Consider the following 13,641-nt stretch of genomic DNA (forward strand, 5'->3'; position numbering starts at 1 on the left):
ACATGAGCTGGAAGGATCTGTTACCATGCTGCATGTCTAAATTTTAAAAATTAAATCATGTCAATAAGCAAGTTAAAATAGATTCTATTTGCATTGTCCAGTTTTTTAAAGAAATTGTACTGCACGTGCATAATTACTTGGATAAATTTTGTCAAAGTACATGACTGTTACAGAATTGTCCTGTTTCATACTTGAATCTTAGTTTTGAAGTTTCTATTTCGCACAACTGACTATGGAATAATTTCTTGGGGAAAAATGCCATTTTCTGCACATAAACAAGGATGAAGTCAATGTGTGAAGAGTTTGTGTAATTTTTTTCTGTTTTTGACGAGGTTGCTAAAGTATCTTAATTAATATTGCAATAATGTTAAGTCTATTAAATCAAAGTGGAGCATCGCTGAGCCAGATTGTTCCACCGTTCTTTGCCTGGCGTAAAAACTAATAAGGACTTCTTGAGGATTAGCTTTGATCAAAGGTTTGTTTGTGGTTGTATTTCCATGGTTTTCAAACAAATATGAGGATGATCTTTAGAGTTGTGCTTGTGCCCAATGTTTATTTAAAGCATCAAATACAAGTCACAGAAAAATAAGAGCCCCACAAATAGATAGGACAGTTGTAACGTACTGGGGGGGGAAGAGAAAAAAAAAACAGGCTTTGGTCACACAATGGAATATAGAACTGCATTAATAAGAGCCCATGTTTTCAGACCCCTGTCTTATTACAATTTAAGAATCTTGCTAAAATATCACAAACTGCTTTAAAATGATCAAGTCTAACAAGGTGCACATTTGTAATATTTATAATTTACTCTCAGTGAGAGCAGTAAAGCAGGGGAAGCTGGAACTGAACTGTACTAGTACCATTATGTCATACCCTTGAGCACCTGAACACACATTTTCATAGTATTTAACATGCTGCCTCCACCACAATAAATCACAAAAAGCTTTCTGAATCAATTATGCTTTGTGGAAGGCAAATTCAAACAGTCAGAATTATAGTAAAGCAATAAAATTCTAATTCAAGAGAATCTGCATCTTCAATAAAAGACAGTGTTATGAAAGAGTGAAAACAAAAATTACTGAGTCAAACAAATCTAGAAAATTTACAATCTCATCAGCAAGGACGAATGGCATTATTTAGAACAGTGCTTTTCAAACTCCTTCCACTCACATACCACTTTAAGTATTCCCTACGCCATTGGTGCTTTGTGACAAGTAAGGTGGTCTGAGGGTGGAAAGAAAAAGTTTGAAAACCACTGTTTTAATCGTCCCTCATTGACTCGTTATGTGCACGGTTTCAGAACTCCAAAGGAAATGGGCCAATGACAATTTTTCTCCAGCAAAATATTTCAGTAACAATTGAGTCTTGAGCAGTGGTACTCAATCTTTTTTTTCCCCACTCACATCCCTTACTAATCACAGAGCACCTATGGCATAGGGAATACTTAAAAAGTGGTGTGTGAGTGAAAATAAAAAGTTTAAAAGCCACTGGCATAGAATATGCAGTGAATCAATGGCAATTTTTAAAATCAGCAGGGAGAAAAACTAAAAAACACAACCTCACAATGTCCGAAAGTGCTATACAGCCACTGAATTATTTTTGAAATGTAGATGCAATAGTTAATGTGCTTAATGTTACAGGTGTTCAATGTATGGTTTCAAAGTGACTATCCGTATTAATATTTGATTGCAGCAAAGTGCAAATATTTCTTCCATCATGTTAAAGTTTAAGACAGGATTGATCATTTTTAATTTAAAGTAAAATCCAGAATTTACTTTTTACATTGAAGTAAATTTCAAGGTAATACAAGTTCCAATGAAGCAGGCATCTCCAAGAGTAATGCATTTTCCTTTTAGTCTGTCAATTAAATTGCTGTACACTTCCAGCATTTTGTGTTTTTATTTCAAATTTATGTTTATGAAGCACATGTGCCTGAAAGCATAGTTTAGCAACATAGTCCCAGGCCCACTGAACACATTATTCATTGATTTCCTTTTCACATTATGAATGCCATTACAGTGTATTTTATTGGCCATTTTGTAATATCTAATCTTCTTCATATCACATTTAGCCATTTTGTAATATCTAATCTTCTTCATTTCACATTTAGCCATTTTGAATAGTCAGTTTTGATATTGATCTTCATATCACCAATAAGACACCAGAACACACATTACTACTGAAAGCTCTTGTACTAAAAAGCGAAGGATTCTGCAGACCAAGTTACATTTGTACAATTAATGACAGACACAATTAGTAACAGTAATAAAAGCCATAAAGTAACTTTGGTACCAGGACAGTAATCCCTCTGACTACTGGGTTTCCATCTCACTTAAAAGCAAGCCAGATCCTAGTCCTTCCAATCCTTCTTTATATTCAGCTTCCATTCCCAATGCAGGTGATCACTTTTGTCATCATCTGTGAAATGGGACTTCATGGTATACACGCCCCTCACCATCATTCCTTTAGGTGCTTCTTCAATTGGACTTATAAACTCGTACTCATCTGCTCTGGGGCCATAGCTGCCAACCATATAGGTGTCTTTGCTTGCTGTTTGCAACAAATAGTGAGAATAATTAGGGCTTAGGAAGAAAATTTAACATTGTCAAGCAGTTCCCCTAATAACATAAGGAATAGGAGTAAGTGTGGACCTCCGGCCTGTCAAGCCTGCTTCGCCATTCAATGAAATCATGGCTGATCTGATGACAGGCTCATCTCCATTCCCTACTTCCCCCCCCACACCCCATATCCCTTAATTGCCCTATCCAACCTTGTCTTAAATACATTTACTGAGGAAGCTTCTGCTGCTTCAATGGGGAGCGAATTCCCCAGAATGGGCACCACCCTCCCCATTTTCTTTTTAAAATATTTTTTTTATTGAATTTAACATACAAATCCTACATACCAAGTCTTCTAATATAACAAACAGCAGGTCAGATCAAACATATCACAAAATAAATATAATGCATAAAAATAATAATCCTTAATTATCCAATTATGGATAATAAACAATTATCCATAATTGTTTATTTAACAATATTTATTTAAAATGTTAAATTTTATCAGTAGAGTAATGAACTTTCTATCTCTTTCTCATAATATATTCCAAAATAGTTCTTGATAGAAAATAAATAGATAAAGATATTGTTTAATATAGTCTTAAACAAAGAGTAAATTCGGTCTTATTTAATGACAACCATATTTAAACCCATGTTTAACAAGTTAATCTTTTTAAAAAAAGATAAATATAAAACAAAAGAAAGGCAAACCTAAATCTAATCTAACCCCCTGCCTCTAATCAAAACCAACTTGTAAGGATTGCAAAGATATGGATCGAATAGCGACCTTCTGATAGCAGACAGAGAATCGCTGGAGCATCCAGACTTCTTAAATCTTCCAATTATGTTAGTAATCTATGAATGGGCCCCAAATCTTGGCAGATTGAAACTTTCTATCTTTAATGCTGTATCCAATTTTCTCCAAACTTTAATAGGACATTATATCGTGTAACCACTGTGTATAAGTAGGTGAAGAGTCATCTTTCCATTTCATTAAAATTGCTCATCTATCAACATGATAAACGCTAAAACTTTTAACCATTTAACCACCCTCCCCATTTAACCATGTGACTGAACACGTTCAACCATCAATGACACAGGATAATATAATGGGTCCTATTACAGCTCTTGACGTTTATGATCCTGGAAGCACAATTTTCAAATAGCTTCATCTAAAGTAATTTCTTCTTTCACATTTCTTGAAAAAGCTGGAACATTAATGTGTTCATGGAAGATCATTGCTCAAAAACATAGCAACTGTTTGCTCGAGTAGGATGATTGCCCATGAAGAATGTGGCAAATTGAAGATTAAATGTATGTCATAGCATTACTCTTGGCAAAAAAAATCACCAATCAGAAATGAAAAAGATGTCTTTTTTTCCGCATTTGAGAAAGAGTATATTGTGCTCAGAGCCATGTATTTAAAAATACATTTCTGGCTTCAAATAAGGTAAACTTCAGCCTGTAAAAACAGCATGGTACTATAGCCACATCACAAAGAGTGAAAAAGATTGCTCCGCGACATTACTGTTACCCCCACAAGGGAGAACACATATAACCTTTGGATTTGCAGAGGGCATCACAAATTCCAATCATTTGGGTGAAGAATTCAAGGATAGCATCTTGAAGTTCAAAGAATGTGAGCAGTGAAGAATGAAAAGAGGCTCCAATTCTAGACAAGTCAAGTGAATGGGAAAATGCATACAGTTTAATGTGAATAAGTATGAGATTTACACGAGATATGTACGAGGATTCTCTATGATTTAAAAACAGAAAGCCAATTTATAATCTGAATCATGATCACTTGGGAAAAGGGAAGATATAATTGGACTGGTCATTGAAATCATGCATCTAGGTGCATCAAGCAGTTCAGGAAAGTTCAGCATATGTTGGCTTTCACTGCAAGAGTTTTTGAGTACAGTCTCAAAGAGGTCATGCCGCAGCGATACAAGGTTTTGGTGAGACCTCATCTTGAGTTCTGTGTGCAGTGATGGTCTCCTTGTTTGAGGAAAGATGTTTTTGTCATGTCGGGAGCTTAACAATCTTTACAATCCTGATTCCTGGAATGGATAGACTGACATTTTGAGACGGTACTGGGTCATTTAGGCTAATATTAACTGGTGCCTAGAAGAGTAAAAGGGAATCTCACAAAAATACTAAGATTAGACAGATGAGGCATTAGTACAATGTTCCTGATGCTGAATAGTCCTGAACTCGGAGTCATAGCATCAAAATATGGCACATGCCACTGAGAACTGAGATCAGGAGAAATTTCTTCAGCCAAAGGGTGGTAAATATGGAGAGTTTCCTACCAGAGAGGGCAGTGGAGTCCACACATTTTCATGAAGGTATATTTATTTTTTTAAAAAGAGATGAAGGGATATGGGGAGAGGAGAGAAAGAAGGTGCAGAGGTGGATGCTGCCATAATTATGATGAGACATGAAATGGGTCTGAAGGGCTGACTCGCCTTCTCCTCCTGCTGCTTTCTGTATTTCTCGGCTGTAATAGTTGAAGGCAATGCATGTGCAAAATCACACAAAGTTTATTATAGGTCTTCTTACGTTTTAGACAAAAAAAAGGGTTATATAATCCCCATGTGTAACTTACCCTGCAAACGTCCTTTGCACGTGTAATGGATGTACTTTAATCCTGAAACAATTTCACCGTTAACCTAAAGAGAAATCAATAAGCTATTTCATTCTTAAGTCTCAACATTACCAATGTGCTTTAGCCAATTACATTTTACAAATGTAACATAATTTCATGAGGCACCTGGGGCTGAGTACAGACCCATCCTCCATTCATTTTTCAGTCTCCGTTCACTGACTGTTTGACCACAAGGGGCTGGCTATACTGAGGTCCACGGTTTCCTCATCACATCAACGGCAAAAGACAGCAAGGCAATTCTATTAGTCAATGAGGTTAGCCAAGCTCCATGGTGTAAGTGAAAGGGTGAAATTAAAATAGATTACTGTATTTTTCTCATCTTCTTGTGACAAAGTACTTAGACTCAATTTGCAATTGTAGTGTGATGTGACTGAAATCAGGACTGTCTATATTCCAGGTCCACAGAAGTATAGCATAATTTTCACAGAAGTCTTCTGCGAGATTTTTGCTGCATTTAACAGAACAACGCAAATGTGAGATTATGCCTTTTGAACAATACTGTAGTTGAAAACCTGGAATAAAAATGAAATCTTGCCCCAGATTCTCCCCTCAACTGGAATAAACTTGCCCCATTTCAATCCAGACATCAAAAGCACATCTTTTAAACACAACTCTAACAGGGTGTTCATAAAAGTTAAAAGACTTTTTCTTCTGATGAAACGTGACAATCAGCAACATTAATTTGCCGTTTGTGTCTCCGCATGCCAATAAGTGAGCTCTTCATTCTTCCCAATTTTTCTTTTATAAATATGTAACCATTTCATAAGAACATAAGGAATAGGACCAGGAGTCGGCCATCCAGCCCATCAAGTCTTATCGGCCATTCAATGAGATCATGGCTCATCTCTACCTACTTGCCTTTTCCCCATATCTTTTCATTCCCCTACTCTGCAAAATTCTATCCAGACTTGTCTCAAATATATATACTGAGTTAGCCTCCACTGCTTCAATGGGCAGCGAATTCCACAATTTCACCACCGTCTGGGAAAAGCACTTCATCTCCATCTTAAATCTACTACCCTGAATCTTGAGGTTACGTCCCCTACTTCTATTCTCACCCACCAATGGAAACAACTTACCTACCTCTATCTTATCCATGCCTTTCATAATTTTATACATTTCTCATTCTTCTAAATTCCGGCAAGTACAATAACAGATAACTCAATCTCTCTTCATAGGTTAACCCTCTGCTCTATACCACCTCCAAAGCCAGTACATTCTTCCTCAAGTAAGGAGACCAGAACTGTACCTAGCACTCCAGTTGTGCCTTCACCAGCATCTTGTACAGTTGCAGCGTTACCTCCCGGCTCCTAAATTCAATCCCTCTAGCAGTGAAGGCCAACATTCTATTTGCCTTCTTGATAAACTGCTGCACCTGCGATTTATGCATCAATAAACACTTCTGCATGACGGCATGCTTCAATCGCACGTGTTGGCCATTAACTATTCACCCACGAGTCACCAGCCTTTCCACGGTGGTAGCATTGGTCCAGACAGATATCTGAGCCCCTTGATCCCTCAACTTAATTGCTCCAGGCCCTTCACTCTGGCATGTCATCTTTGCCTCTCCCTTCCCATTTGATACACACTTTTAAACCCTCCTCTATGGCTAACACTTTTGTCATCAGCTCTAATCTCTCATTACATGGCTTTACAGTGCTCCTTTAAAGCCCTTTCAGATGTTTTTATTAAACTGCACATTCCCCTTAAATGATCATGAAGATCATACTGAATGCATAGTGAATGCACATTCCCCTTAAATGATCATGAAGATCATACTGAATGCATAGTGAATGCACATTCCCCTTAAATGATCATGAAGATCATACTGAATGCATAGTGAATGCACATTCCCCTTAAATGATCATGAAGATCATACTGAATGCATAGTGAATGCACATTCCCCTTAAATGATCATGAAGATCATACTGAATGCATAGTGAATGCACCAGCCACCATCAGCACAGATGAATACACAAATATACAAATTAGGAGAAGCTTCCTAAGATGCCTTTTTAAGATGCCTTCAATGAGATCATGACTGATCTGGTAGTAACCTCAACTCCACATTTCACTCAACAACTTCTCACACTCTTGCTAATCCAGAATCTATCCAACTCGAGTCTTGAAAACATTCTGCATCTGCTGCTCAATGAGGAAGGGCTTTTCAACTGTTCACAACCACCAGAGGAAAAAGAAATGGCCTCAATTTTGTTGCATTTTTACACGGCGATCCCTCACTTTAGAATTGCCTCCCGAGGCCTCACTCAGGGTTGCTGCAGCCACAGCCAGCCTGGGTCTGTGGAAGTCTTTGTGGGTCAAAGCCTGTTGTACAGTCTTTACCTTGTGTGTATCTGATTCTATCTAACAGTGCCCCACATTATTCTAAGTGAAATCATTCCACTGGAACATCAACATGAATCAATCATACAACATGATTTGCCAACCAAATTACTGGGCAATTCAATTTATAGGATTTTTCCCAAATGACATGGTTCAATTGCCATAAATCCATGTCCATCTAAGGGCTTAGCATCATTGAAAAACAAGTCATTCTCTTGATGACAGAGGAGAGATAAAGTTGAACAGCCATGATGACCTATAAATAATGAACAGATTCCTGGTTCATCTTCCTGTCACACACCAAACAAGAAAAGAGCAATTACAGATGACCATCATTCATAACAACATCGACAGCGTTCTTTAATGATATATACTCTACTTCGGTATCTACATGATGCTTGGGAAGTCATTTTTTTGTCACTTAATCTGACACTGCTAGTTTTATGCCCTGATGATGTCATCTTTCATTCCCCCAGGCCTCACATCACACCAGAAAATTTCAAAAAGAATCGGACCAACTAAAAAAAAAGTTACTGATTCCATGCCTCCTCTGACAGTTTCAGATGTCAACTACTCACTCCTCAGATGCCCTTTGAAACTCCTTCCTTTCATTGTAAATCTCTGCCTCTTGTTTTTGAACCACAGGTATCAATCCCTCAATAGTAATCCAGGGAGAGAGAGAAAAATCAGGCATGTGAACAAGTTGAAAGTGACAAATATTGGAAGTGACACGCATGGGTTTCCAGATGCTCCGGTTTCCTCCCACCTTTCAAGATGTACTGGGGGTGTAGGTCAATTGGGTGTAATTGGGCAGCTTGGGCTTGTGGGCCAAAAGAGTCTGTTACTCTGCTCTATGTCTACATTTAAAAATACTAAAATGATCTTGAAGAGAGAAGAATTTATTTAAGCCTGTATATAAAGTGTTAAAATAATGCAAGGGACCGTGTCAGAATCATTGTTGACCAATTTTACTCTCACCTTGCCAACTGATCAGCTAACATCGAGCACAAGAAGCACACAAAATAGTTACATGGTGCCTAAAACTAAAGAGGGCAATAAACTCAGGCAAATAAAAGTCACTCACTTTAAGTTTTAAAACATCAATAAGTAACATGACAGCCATAATATAATCAAAGCAATTGAGGAATTACCATCATTATTTGTGATGGTACACCACCGGCCTACTGCAGGGGGCAAACTCTGTAACTGCAGGAGTGTAAGGGGACAGGACAACACGTGGCCGGCTGTCAATCAGTCGGCCTGAAGGGATCAAGCCCCACATGGTCGGGTGTCAATCACCCTCCAGGATATGAGCCTGCGCCGGCCTCCCGAGGCCTCACTCAGAGTTGTTGCAGCCACAGCCAGCCTGGGTCTGTGGAAGCCTTTGTGCATCAAAGCCTGTTGTAGTCTTTACCTTGTGTGTGTCTGATTCTATCTAACAGTGCCCCACATTATTCTAAGTGAAATCATTAAGATCAAGGCTTTGAAATCCTCTCAACTGTTCAATAATAAATACTCCATTGTACAGTGTTAAAACAGGATTCTTACTTTAAAGTTAATTTTCAATCTGTATTCAACACCTTCCTTCAGCACAAAGGTCTTCTTCTTCAGAGGCGCCAGGTCACCTGGAAAATAAATTGTATCACTCATCGCTTTGTGCCTTTGACCACACATTATGGTTCACAAAAGTAGCTGACTGCAAGACATTATGAACCAGCAGTAATGACTTCTTAATACAGCTTTTACGTGGCATTTGGGAACTGTTTTCCTGCCTAATAGATAGGATAGACAGCCTTTACTGGCACAAGAAGTCACAGAAAACCTCTGTGGAATTTTGAATTCTCAGTTTAGAAAGGTTAGACTCTGGAAAAAAATGATAACAATTATTTAAGCTCACATTGGTGTAGAAAATCTGGTCAAATATTACTAGCTCAGAGCTGCATGTACTTAAGTCAAGTTTATCATTATCTGAGTGCACAACTACAACACAGACACACAGCCAGACATAACACACAAGCAATGCGTATACATGACAAGTATTCTTCTTTGGCTTGGCTTCGCGGACGAAGATTTATGGAGGGGTAAATGTCCACGTCAGCTGTAGGCTCGTTTGTGGCTGACAAGTCCGATGCGGGACAGGCAGACACGGTTGCAGCGGTTGCAGGAGAAAATTGGTTGGTTGGGGTTGGGTGTTGGGTTTTTCCTCCTTTGTCTTTTGTCAGTGAGGTGGGCTCTGCGGTCTTCTTCAAAGGAGGTTGCTGCCCGCCGAACTGTGAGGCGCCAAGATGCACGGTTTGAGGCGAGATCAGCCCACTGGTGGTGGTCAATGTGGCAGGCACCAAGAGATTTCTTTAGGCAGTCCTTGTACCTCTTCTTTGGTGCACCTCTGACACGATGGCCAGTGGAGAGCTCGCCATATAACACGATCTTGGAGAGGCGATGGTCCTCCATTCTGGAGACGTGACCTACCCAGCGCAGTTGGATCTTCAACAGCGTGGATTCGATGCTATCGGCCTCTGCCATCTCGAGTACTTCGATGTTAGGGATGAAGTCGCTCCAATGAATGTTGAGGATGGAGCGGAGACAATGCTGGTGGAAGTGTTCTAGGAGCCGTAGGTGATGCCGGTAGAGGACCCATGATTCGGAGCCAAACAGGAGTGTATACTCCTGTAACGGCTCTGTATACGCTTAACTTTGTGCGGTTTTTCAGTTGGTTGTTTTTCCAGACTCTTTTGTGTAGTCTTCCAAAGGCGCTATTTGCCTTGGCGAGTCTGTTGTCTATCTCGTTGTCGATCCTTGCATCCGATGAAATAGTGCAGCCGAGATAGGTAAACTGGTTGACCATTTTGAGTTTTGTGTGCCCGATGGAGATGTGGGGGGGGGGGGCGCTGGTAGTCATGATGGGGAGCTGGCTGATGGAGGACCTCAGTTTTCTTCAGGCCAAACATTTTGGCAGTTTCCGCAAAACAGGAAGTCAAGCGCTGAAGAGCTGGCTCTGAATGGGCCCATTCACAAGTATTCATATATACAAATAAATACATATTGTTTCATAAAAATGAGTCTCAGATGGTTAAGTGTGAGCAATTCCTTTGGTCACTTCTTTGAATGATAAATTAGAACTACTGTAGCTCAGAGTTGCATGTACTTAACAAATAAATGCTACAATCACCATTTTTCCCTATCATCAAGTCAGTGAACACTTAAAGAAATGTTTAAAGCTTATAATCCTCATTCTTGTCTAAAATTTTTAAGAGCTAAAGACTAAAATGTGATTATAACCATGTTGGGGCATGAGACAAAGGTTGTTCCATATCTGTGATTCTGAGTTTAGAACAAAATGACTTCCACAAAACTTGAACATTCTGACCAACAAGCTGCAGGGGAAAGTATTTAACAGATTAGGAGATAAGGATCATTGGTCTGTTGTTGACTTCAACTGGGATTTTATCTGAAGGCTGCACCTGGCAATTGGAGCCAGGTGACTCAGGCAGCTGGATTTGAAAAGCTCAGATCAGCCAGAAGCTGATTAGGTAATAGAGAGCAAGTGATCTTGTGACACAGGGTGCTATTAACTCAGTAGTCCAGAGAGATGGATTTTTTTTTGGACATGAGTTCCACACGGTACATGCAGCAGTGAGGATGAAATTTAGAAATAATTAATTTTTTGGTCTTATGGGTCCAAATAATTGATAGGGTGAATCATGGCATGCAGGTAATAAACCATAGTTTCCAGGGAAGGAATGTTGAAAACTTGCTGCAACCTGCTTATTTTAATGAATTCCACTCTCCCACTCCCACCAGAGGTCATCACATAACTGACTAGTTGGATGTGCAGGTGAAGAATAGCTTTTACCTATTCTAAGGTTGATGTATTGTTAATACAGTAGAGGCCATTCAGAGCCCATTCAGAGCCAGCTCTTCAGCGCTTGACGTCCTGCTTTGCGGAAACTGCCAAAGTGTTTGGCCTGGAAGTCAGCCTGAAGAAAACTGAGGTCCTCCATCAGCCAGCTCCCCACCATGACTACCAGCCCCCCCACATCTCCATCGGGCACACAAAACTCAAAACGGTCAACCAGTTTACCTATCTCGGCTGCACCATTTCATCAGATGCAAGGATCGACAACGAGATAGACCACAGACTCGCCAAGGCAAATAGCGCCTTTGGAAGACTACACAAAAGAGTCTGGAAAAACAACCAACTGAAAAACCTCACAAAGATAAGCGTATACAGAGCCGTTGTCATACCCACACTCCTGTTCGGCTCCGAATCATGGGTCCTCTACCGGGATCACCTACAGCTCCTAGAACGCTTCCACCAGCGTTGTCTCCGCTCCATCCTCAACATTCATTGGAGCGACTTCATCCCTAACATCGAAGTACTCGAGATGGCAGAGGCCGACAGCATCGAGTCCACGCTGCTGAAGATCCAGCTGCGCTGGGTGGGTCACGTCTCCAGAATGGAGGACCATCGCCTTCCCAAGATCGTGTTATATGGCGAGCTCTCCACTGGCCACCGTGACAGAGGTGCACCAAAGAAAAGGTACAAGGACTGCCTAAAGAAATCTCTTGGTGCCTGTCACATTGACCACCGCCAGTGGGCTGATATCACCTCAAAGCGTGCATCTTGGCGCCTCACAGTTTGGCGGGCAGCAACCTCCTTTGAAGAAGACCGCAGAGCCCACCTCACTGACAAAAGGCAAAGGAGGAAAAACCCAACACCCAACCAACCAATTTTCCCCTGCAGCCGCTGCAACCGTGTCTGCCTGTCCCGCATCGGACTTGTCAGCCACAAACGAGCCTGCAGCTGACGTGGACTTTTACCCCCTCCATAAATCTTCGTCCGCGAAGCCAAGCCAAAGAAGAAAGAGGCTGATAGTAGTTCAAGTGAATGTGACTGGGGAAATATTGAAGACTGGGAAATATGGGAGAGGGTGAGGGTTCCATGGTTTCTGGGCATTGGACTGGAGGCAAATGGAGTGATGTCCCCCTCCAGATGCTCATCAGGGAAGCAGTGGAAATAGCCTTGAAGATCAATGCCAGGAATCAAGCTTCAGGAAGCAAATAATTAAATGACCTCAAATAAGTGGTCAAGGTCAATAAATGCATTTTTCAATTCTCCACAGTGCCAGCAGACACTACTTAATGCACTCCAACCATTCTATCAATATCAACCTGTATCTAACATTCATAAAGGGCTATTATGGTGCATACCAAGAAAGGACTGTTGAGACTAATCCATTATTGTAATAATCTACAAACAATTGAGGTGCTGTGAATATTGGTTATTTAGCTGTATCTGATGCATGAATGGTGTACAATCTTGTGTGTGAGTGCTATCCTTGTTTGGTTAAAATGTGTTCAGACTAGTAATTTCTTGGGCCCTCTGAACTTGTTCTCATCACTCCTATATTTTGAATGAACAATTTGAAAGCAATGTCAAGGCAGTAGCACAATTCACCAGTATAATGGATGTATTCATTTTCATCTCACTTCCTCCAATGTGGAACTCTCAACAGGTTCCAGAAACAATGGACAACACTCACAAGGTAAATTCAGAGCATTACCTTGCTTGCAACTAGATTGGACTTTCTTGTCTGGAGTCTTTGGTCCAGTCTAATCTTGTTTATGATGTTCGTGAATTGAGTTGTATCAATTATTTCTGCAGCACGGAAACTCTGAGCTTATTTCTTCACTTGCATAGAAGTAAAATATTTTATTGCAGTATAAAGTAACTGCAGTTCAAAGTTTGAGCAGCTTTCATGTTCAAATTAAGGTCCTATTTATACTCTGTGTTAAAGCTCAAATTCATAATCTTACATAATGTAGCCTGACTAAAGCTATAGCCTACCTCAAAAATATTTAACTTCAATACAGTTTACAGGTAATTGTAAGAATTGAAAACAAAACTCGAACCAGATATCAATTGCAGTGGCTTGATTGTGCTGGCTGTTCAAACCATCAGATAACAAGGTGTTCACTGCCAAAGGTGAAGGTTCCTAAATTATTAGGAGCTGAATCTGTCAGTTCACTTCACTCTGAAAATCTATTGTTGAAATAGAGCCTTGCTGGGTT

General features: G+C 40.0%; 1 protein-coding gene across 1 annotated transcript in view; it reads right to left on the reverse strand.

The window, feature by feature from the left end:
- Positions 1 to 549: 549 nt before the first annotated feature.
- The window catches only part of arhgdig (Rho GDP dissociation inhibitor (GDI) gamma), a 50,042-nt gene continuing 36,950 nt past the window's right edge, over positions 550 to 13,641 (reverse strand). The window contains exons 4-6 of the mRNA XM_069905083.1: positions 9,118 to 9,194; positions 5,167 to 5,230; positions 550 to 2,550 (exon numbers count right to left, since the gene is read on the reverse strand). Of these exons, the coding sequence (XP_069761184.1) occupies positions 2,351 to 2,550; positions 5,167 to 5,230; positions 9,118 to 9,194 (341 nt within the window). The 3' untranslated portion in view covers positions 550 to 2,350. The remainder of the gene's footprint in view (positions 2,551 to 5,166; positions 5,231 to 9,117; positions 9,195 to 13,641) is intronic.

This window comes from Narcine bancroftii, chromosome 12, assembly GCF_036971445.1.
Source record: "Narcine bancroftii isolate sNarBan1 chromosome 12, sNarBan1.hap1, whole genome shotgun sequence".
Lineage (NCBI taxonomy): Eukaryota > Metazoa > Chordata > Chondrichthyes > Torpediniformes > Narcinidae > Narcine > Narcine bancroftii.